An 8,836-nucleotide genomic window follows, 5' to 3' on the forward strand; every position below is an offset into this window, starting at 1 on the left:
GATATAAAGGCATATCTATCTTACTGGTTATTTATCATTATTAATTCTTTAATATATCTGGGGAATGTGAAACGGTTAATGATTCTGCATGACGGGTGTTTTAAAATTCCTAGCTCCGTACTTCCGGTTGAGGCTAAAACATAAATATCAGAACAAAAAGTCGGCCAGACGCGCGGCTGTCATCCATCCACTTTTTTCAAGTGAAAATTAGGGAAATAAAGTGGTGGTTGGGAGACACATTCCACACCACCTGGGTATGCATCTATATTCGTACTATACATATATGCTACGAAATTGGATTTAAAAATAGAAATGGATGAATGGCATAGTTCAAAGTGAGGCCCGGTTAGGCTATTTTTGGTCTATAAAATTTGGGTGCTGTGGCCGATTTTCACTACATCTGGCGTGGAAAGCGACAGGTGCATAGGACCGGAGAGGCGTCTTTATGTAGTCTATAGTATCTGCAATGGTCCATAGTAGTTTCAAAGAAAAATAAGCAAAAACGAGATTTCTATGGATATTTCAACACTGGTACCCACACGTCACTGTGGAATTCGCAAATTTGCACTCCCCTGCCACATTGTGTTCTGCTACCCAAACAATGGCGCATATTTGCTCTTGTCCGCACACTAAACACCTACTTCCGGTTTCGATCTGCAAAACTTACCAACTTGCCATGTGAGTGCATAAACACGGAAACCGTCTCGTTTACCTACATAAAGCTAGATAAACAGTTTTCTCAGCTTATTTATATCAATTAAACCATTGCTACCACTAATTTCTCAGGAAATACACGTACGATAATCTTAAAACAGAATAGGGTAAAATCAATATCAGTTTCAGATGTATTGGCATATAGGCATATACAATATACCTTTGGCCATTTACAGAAATAAAAAGGATGGCCAAGATATCACAAAATATACAGTAAATATAACTAAAGGTTCTAAATATATATATTAATCATTAAGAAGCAGCAATATATGTGAGTTTTTCCTTTCTTAATTGCATAGCATAATATACATATTTGGCTGTATTTCAATAACCCGACAGTCATTTACATTACAGCAAGTGATCACCTTTCCTAAGATCTGATTAGAAATTAGTGTTCAGTTTATTTATGATAATCAAGTCAAATAGTAACATAGACGATGGAAATACTCTTTTTAAAGTACAAAACGTAACAACATGACTTTGTGCAGGTGGGAACTGCATAAACGAGGATATATGAGCCGTGCCATGAGAAAACTAACATAGCAGTCTGGTCAAGATCCATACTGTTCGCTAACAGTTTCTCTAATTCTAGGGCTTGAACGCGAACAACATGGATCCTGACCAGACTGCGCAGACGCGCAGGTTGTTCTGTATCCATGCTGGTCGCAAACGCACTGTGTTGTTTTTATGTTGGCATAGCGCGGCTCATATGGAATGTTCATATTTAATAAAATGTTACGCTAATTTATATGAAATTCATTTTGACTGTTGACGTTTAGCAATTAAGATTTTGCTGTTATTTTACTGAGCCTTGTTCAGACTGACTTGTTTTGACATCAGTACTAACTACGACGAGAAATTTTTACTGGCTGGTTATTTCCATTTTCACTCCAACGAGATCATTCCACACATTTTGCACCCGTTTTATCAGATTTGTCCCAAACTTTTGCTGAACGGTATAATCCTTGACCTCGCCACGTCTATCCTTCTGATTAAACCAGTTTCTATAATGGTGTACAAGTCCGATATAATCTGGTATTACTTCTGTCCTGGCAGCTTGAACTTCATGTATTAGGATTCTATCAACAGAAGCTGTATGTGCTATATATTTTGATCGATGTCTTGCAGGAAAAATTCTACCTTCGTGTTCATATATTTGAAGTGTTACTAATTTTAATTTTTCAATCAGATCTTTGTCTGGAAGACCAGTTATATTATTTTCCCATTCTTTTCTAAAATATGTACTTTTAAAAAGAAATACATTGGATTTTTCTGCAAACGGCTTGATAGTGTCGGTCCAGTTAAATAGATTATTTCCATGAGGGATAATGAATTCATCCAGATCAACATTAACTAGATATTCAGAGTCACCCTTACTTCGAAATAAACAATCATTCAAAGCAGCTGTCTGGCCAAAGTAATGAATTTCTATTGGTTCCTTTGACCTTGGATATGTAGCGACTCTCATTGGTAACCGCCATTGCACAACTTCCACTAAGCCTCGTTTTGAATAATATGCAAGCACTTGATTTACATTGATGGAAGTAGAGATGTTGTAAATCACGAACTTCTCAGCTCCAAGTATCCTGTTGAGTTCAATCCATTCCACGAGTTCATATGCACGACTGTAATTAAAGTATAATGGCGAAAGACAGACAGCAAATCGGTTTTTGTATCGTTCCGGTTTTGATACATTCTTCACTCGGAGTATATTTAATGGAGTTTCACAAGATTTCGTTACTACAGAAATGTACGATGGCATCCGAGATGTTCCCAGGCCGCACTCAAATATTGTAGACGTATATCTGAAAAAATAATCCATATCTCGTTAAACTTTGAAATAACCAACTTTAAAGGATTAACCTAGTGTTATTTATTTCAGATAAGCTTATTTTTCGGAAAGCTGGCATTTCCGTTCTGCAACATATTTTGTTCCTCACCATTTTAAAGTATATATTTAGTTTAGTTTATACTAATTTGTTTTGCTCGATTTTGATGAAAGCTTCTAGCTTAGTTGAACCACTGTCGAGTCCGCTTCTGTGTATTGCGTTACTTACATCGTATCATTTTAGCAAAAGATAATAGGTAGGGGCAGATTTCTCGAACGCACAGAGCAACATAAACGCAGCCCAGAGCCACGCATTTGAAAAGAAGGCCCATAACCAAAAGAAGCTGTATCGGAAAATATTACAGACGGGTTGCTTTAAAAATCCAACAAGTACATTTTAATTTCATGCAAAATATAGAAAGAGGGTGGAGGAACGGGTGAAAGGTAGAAAGCGGGGTGTGGTTAGGGGGTTGAAGGGGGAAAGTGGAGGAACAAGGATGAACATTCAAAAGGGAATGCTACGTTCATTAACCACAGTTACCCTTGAAAGTAAAACACAGCAGTACCGGCACACACACACACGCGCGCACGCACGCGCGCGCGCACACACACACACACACACACACACATAACTAACAGATAAGTTAGATATAACAACACTGTTACAAGCACACGCACAAGCACATATATAAGCAGGAAAAAACAACAATCGGGCACCGCCTCAGGATTCCAGCAGCCAAAATTAAGGTGAGCACGATAACTTGCTCAGAGTAAAGGGGAGGGATGCCAAAACAAGGGAGTGCAAATGCAGGGAGAAAGGATAGGGGTGATAGGCGGAGTGAGAAGCAAGAAGAACGAAACACTAACAACAAACAAGACAACAAACGCAACAAAAAATACAAGACAGACAGAAAACTGGTTGAAGTACGGGCACCGCCTTGGAACGGTCAGTAGCCAATATAAAGGAAACTGGGAAACTAGCAAGTTAAACATGCCAACATGGCACATGTGCTATTACCTTTTCATATAGAAGACTAAAGTACGCTATGTCAACAATAACACCATATCTTGGCAAGATTGCAAATGACAAAGAATTTAGGAAGACTGTTTTCCTTGAAGACTATATCCAAATTAAAAACATTTGTATGAAAGTAACCTTAATTCAACGACTACAATATAAGCGATAAAGGTCACATATGAAATCCAAAGACTAGGAATTAATTTTAATCAAAACTACCCCATTGTCTGACTAACAAGTGTACATGGATCTCTGTTGAATGATTAACCAGCAAACGGATGGCAAGCTTAATGAACACTGAGGTCACACCGGTCTGACTGGTTAGGCCCTAGCTAGTATACACAGATGGCAAGCTAAAAGCACACCGAGATCACACTAGCTTGACCGATTATCCATTATACATGGATGGCCAGTTTTAAGCACAATGAGGTCAAACTAGATAACAAGACTAAGGGCATTCTAGCGTGACTGATTAGCCAGTGTGCACATATGGCCAGCTTAAAGCACATGGAGGTCACACTACCTGACTGATTAGTCAGTGTACATGGATGGCCAATTTAAAGCATACTAAGGTCACACTAGCCTGACTGATTAGTCAGTGTGTAAGGGTGTCCAGCTTAAAGTACACTGAGGTCATACTAGGGTATACAGTAGTAAATAAATTTGCTTTATGTTCTTTATGAATCAAAAAATCTTCTGAGAGCTGTAACACATATCCAGGTCCATTATAAAAAGGATCACTTGCCTTAAATAACATATACTGCAGTACACCACAAAAATACCAATAAAATTAGGGGTCAAGAATTAATATCCTGTGACAGATTTTTGCCTAACAGGCCAAAGTTATGATTTTTTTTTCAAAACTGACAGCTTAAAGCACACTTAGGTCATATTAGCAAGGGTACACGGAGAGGTCATACTGGCCAGACTAATTAGCTAGTGTGCACGGATGGCCAGCTTAATGTACGATGAGGTCATACTAGCCAGACTGATTAGCCAGTAGATCTATATGGATGACCAACTTGGCGCACATTGAGGTCAAAGTAGCTCGCTTTATCACATGCGTCTCGTGTGTTACCTTTACATGTGATGAAGGTAGAAGGACGAGAAAGGAGACTGAACACACTCAAAAGTGATGATTAATATACCGGCACGGATAATCTGTTTCACAGAGTAAAGGATAGTAAATAAAATATAAATGCAAATACTTATTCCCGATGAAAAAAATCATAAGTAGTCAGATCATGTCATTTGCCAGATGCTATCTTCTACAAATAATGTCAGGCGTGAGCAAATGATAGTCTGAACTTCGTCACCGGTATAAATCAGCGCGGCATCACTAAAATGAAACCCTATGGCCGTATATGTATTAGTGTACATGTAACTGACTTTCACACAAAAGTTACATTTTACAAGATAAATAAATAAATACACAACAGGGTCTATACAAACAAATTAAGTATCACTTCACAGATGTTGTTTCTTCAAAGCAAAATTTAACACAACGCGCAAAATAACGAAAACTGACATTTTTATTTTGCATGAAGCTGTAAATATAGAACTGTTACAATCGTCATTATTTTATATTGTTATGGATTGCGATATTCGGTGTTTACTTACTTTTTATTTTGACCTTCCCTCGGCATGCTGACCGTGCTCGGTTTTTCCTTCACGAACATTTCTCCCGAGCTTTCATTCTGGTACCAATACTGGCATATAGTGATAGCAGAGACCATTTGTTTTGCTCCAATAATGAAAACTTTTTTTCTTCCTTTGATATAGAAAGCGGAAAATACAAACATAGTTTTTCTCTCGTCAACAGGAAACCAAGAAGTCTCATCAATAAGTTGAGGCGCAAACTTTATTCCTTTACATTCCCCACTTTCTACAGTAATTTCATCTTCCTTGTCGTCTGCTTTCTTTGAATCTTTGCCAAGAAAATGTTCACGATTGTTTTTATGAACGGTTACTGTATGATTAATCAGATATTCACTTTTAATAAAGCTTTGTAAATTGTAACCATTCTTAAAATACATCTTATATGCAACAAAAATAAATCCTTGCAACACTATGAGTATAATAATTAAATATTTTAGCAAGCGTTTCATATTTATTACACTGACTGCATAACTTATTGAATGGCTAAATAAACTGTAAATATCCTGGTAAAACTGCTAAATTGTACCTTTAAAACTTTGGTCAAGCGGCTATCACAGGATTATTTGGTTTAACATTGAATGCAAATATCTATTCAAGTTACGGTCAGTTTGGATTGTGCAACAATGGACATTTGTAATTCGCCAATATTTTACTATTTATAGATATTTTCGCGTTGGCATGTCTGTGCAAGATAGTAGAAAAGTACTTTTGCCGCCGGTGTTCGGTATCTATAGAATCTCATAGGAGATGGTTCGATTATTTACCTTAGTTTATCAGTGTCCAACCTCAAATTGAAAGGAGTTACATTTCTTTATTTCCAATGAGAACAGAAAATATGACCGCAATAAGACAATGTATGACTACAATGATAACTTTGAAAGTCTTCTATTCAGTAATAACTAGGTATGTTTCAATAAAACATCAGTTCGATAAAATAACATCAGTTTGATCAGAGCAATGTTTTGGGCAACTTCCGTCAACTTCCCCGCCTTCTTTCATGAAATTATCACGCGACCAATCATTGGTTGCATTCTATGCTTCCAAGGGATCTTTTTACATACTTTTTTTTACCAAAATGTCTCATTTTCTCAACTACATGTTTTTCGTTGCCGCAGTGTGAATCTAGTATCATTCTACATAAATAAAGTTGCTTATTGACAAAAGTTTGCTGTTATTTGTCCGTAAGCATTGATGACACACATTAACCTTGGGGCGTTCTCGTTATTTTACGCTATATTACCTTATTTTGATAAAATAGTTCATATTATTGCCTCTTTTGGGTGTTTGAATGTATATAATCACGGTACATATGAGTGTATTTGTCTCATGTTTTTGCATATTTTTTACAAACTGAGAATATATGAAATAAGCTTTGAAAATATTAGTATCCAGAAATTATTAATACTACTAAAACAATCTAAATAGTTAACCGTTGTAGTGTATGACACGGTGGCGTTGTAGTAAGGTGTCTGACTTCCATGCACTTTACCACGAGTTCGAAATCACGGCATTCATTGTAATGTAATAGTCCACTTTAATCGACCTTGCGGGGCGTGGTTTCGCAATGGTCCACTGCATTATTATTCAACTTTACAATATTACACACTGTATTAGATCAATTGCAAACATCATATGAAACAGACGGAGCTAATACAAAACATAACTGAGCCAATATGAGAAAAACAGGGCCAATACGAGAAAAACAGGGCCAATACGGAATTCAAGCATTTTGATTGGTTCAAAAGAGAGGGCCAATACGGAGAAGCCACTTCCGTTAGATTTTTCAATGACGCCATATTGTTTTACATCAGAGTTATAGATTACATTTTTTTCACATTTTGACAAAAAAAAATCATCCAACTTGTTCATTTGATAACCAAGTATGACTGAGCGGGATGTACGTCTTCAGAGATTACAACGGTACTTTCGCTTATTCGGTACTGTGTAAAATGCAAGGGTTTCCTGTCAGAAATTCTGGCAGTAAGGAGGCAGTAAACAGTTTTCTGAGCTTCTCGGCTTAGAGTCGCCTACCTAACTTTCAAAACCTCACACAAAAGTCTGTAACCACACACCTGAAATAAAGATATTGCAACATTAACACCACTGTATGTCTATCGTTACAAACCATCTACAATACGTCTCTAATATCTAGTTTTCTGTTTACAAGACCTGAATTTTGTGCTCTCCCGGTTGCGGAAACTGGTGACGAAAAAAGCTAAATTTGCCGATTTTTAAATCGCTGCAGAAAATTCCCTGAAAACGATAGCCCCAATTGCTACACTGTTCCATACTCCAGTAACACTGTAAAATCTGAAAATAAGCTCAAATATATGTGCCATCCGTACCGTTTTTTCACTGTTCCAGTTTTCCTGAGGCCCCTGCTAAAATGACAACCCCACTTTAAGCTAGCTCAGAGGAAGCATGTATACGCTCCTGCAAGTCATTACGTCATACTATCAAGATCAAGGCTACTCAACTGATTTTTTTTTAAATAAGTGAAACTCAATTCTAGCCGCTGAAACTTCAATTCTAGCAATTATTATTATTTAGAAGTTCAAATCTGCACTTCATTCCGTAAATTGCCTCTTATTTGTAAATTTCAACCCGGCCAATTCGACACTAACAGCTCAAAACTGTTTACTGCCTCCTAACTGTCAAGGAAAATAATAAAAAATATGGAAACTCAGATTAATTAAAAGGATGAGACTTATCTTTAACAGACATTTTGATAGTGTGGACTATTTGTGCAATGATAAATAGCAATTCAAGTGCTGGAAAGTGGATAAATAAATTGGCGAACAAGAGTGTCAGTTGTGAACTGCAAACAATTTCGGATAAGAATTAAATGAGGCATGGGACTATATAATATGTGCTTGGTTGGTTGTATTATCTTGATCAACACATATGTGTATAATTTTGTGTCTCGTTGCTTGCAACCTAAAAGGAAATGACTTTTAAAGCAGTTTTTATCACAGTTCAAATGATGAGATACTCCCTAAAGAAAATAAATAGGAATTCCAAAAAATAAGGTAAGTTCTAGTTACTCTTGATTTTGTCGCATTAAAATATCTCTCAAAATTTTTCTCAAGTACCTACATACAACTCATTCTGTTTTACTGGCGAAAATGATCATGATTTCCAAAATACGTCTAAACAACTTGTCAAGATTTTTCACCTGAACGTGCATAGCTGTCATAAGGTAACTCACAGAGTTCTTATACTGTGACCGCCAACAGTTGAAAGTTGAATAATAATATTATCATTAATCAAGCGATTTCATATTGGCCTCGTTATTTGTCCTCGGGCAGTCGTATTGGCCCGAGGCCGTACGTCAACCCTTGGACAAATAACAAGGCCAATATGAAATTGCTTGATTAATAACATTATATTATTGTGCAGGATATGTAATATATACTGTAACCACTGTAGCTCTACCTATTTTGCTAGTTTTTATTTTATTTCTTACTTTCTTTATTTATTTATTTATATTTTTTTTTGAGATTTCCATTTTCTGCATAAGCCAGAGATTAACTCGGCCCGCCAGGTCAAATAAAACGCACTATATCGATATCGTTTTTATTCTTACGATATTTCACACATCATTTTAGTTGTTTTCT

General features: G+C 36.6%; 1 protein-coding gene and 1 long non-coding RNA gene across 2 annotated transcripts; both read right to left on the reverse strand.

Annotated features, from left to right (window-relative positions):
- Positions 1 to 851: 851 nt before the first annotated feature.
- Positions 852 to 5,596, reverse strand: LOC123550655 (uncharacterized). Its single transcript, XM_045339082.2, has 2 exons — positions 5,181 to 5,596; positions 852 to 2,519 (listed from the first exon to the last, which is right to left on the reverse strand). Exons 1-2 carry the CDS (start codon positions 5,594 to 5,596, stop codon positions 1,577 to 1,579), a joined length of 1,359 nt encoding a protein of 452 aa, XP_045195017.2. The 3' UTR covers positions 852 to 1,576.
- A 1,606-nt stretch (positions 5,597 to 7,202) lies between these two features.
- On the reverse strand, positions 7,203 to 7,853 carry LOC128557966 (uncharacterized). The gene is made up of 2 exons (XR_008371520.1): positions 7,565 to 7,853; positions 7,203 to 7,291 (listed from the first exon to the last, which is right to left on the reverse strand). It is a non-coding gene; the product is annotated as an uncharacterized LOC128557966 (long non-coding RNA).
- Between the last annotated feature and the right edge of the window lie 983 nt (positions 7,854 to 8,836).

This window comes from Mercenaria mercenaria, chromosome 6, assembly GCF_021730395.1.
Source record: "Mercenaria mercenaria strain notata chromosome 6, MADL_Memer_1, whole genome shotgun sequence".
Classification (NCBI taxonomy): Eukaryota; Metazoa; Mollusca; class Bivalvia; order Venerida; family Veneridae; genus Mercenaria; species Mercenaria mercenaria.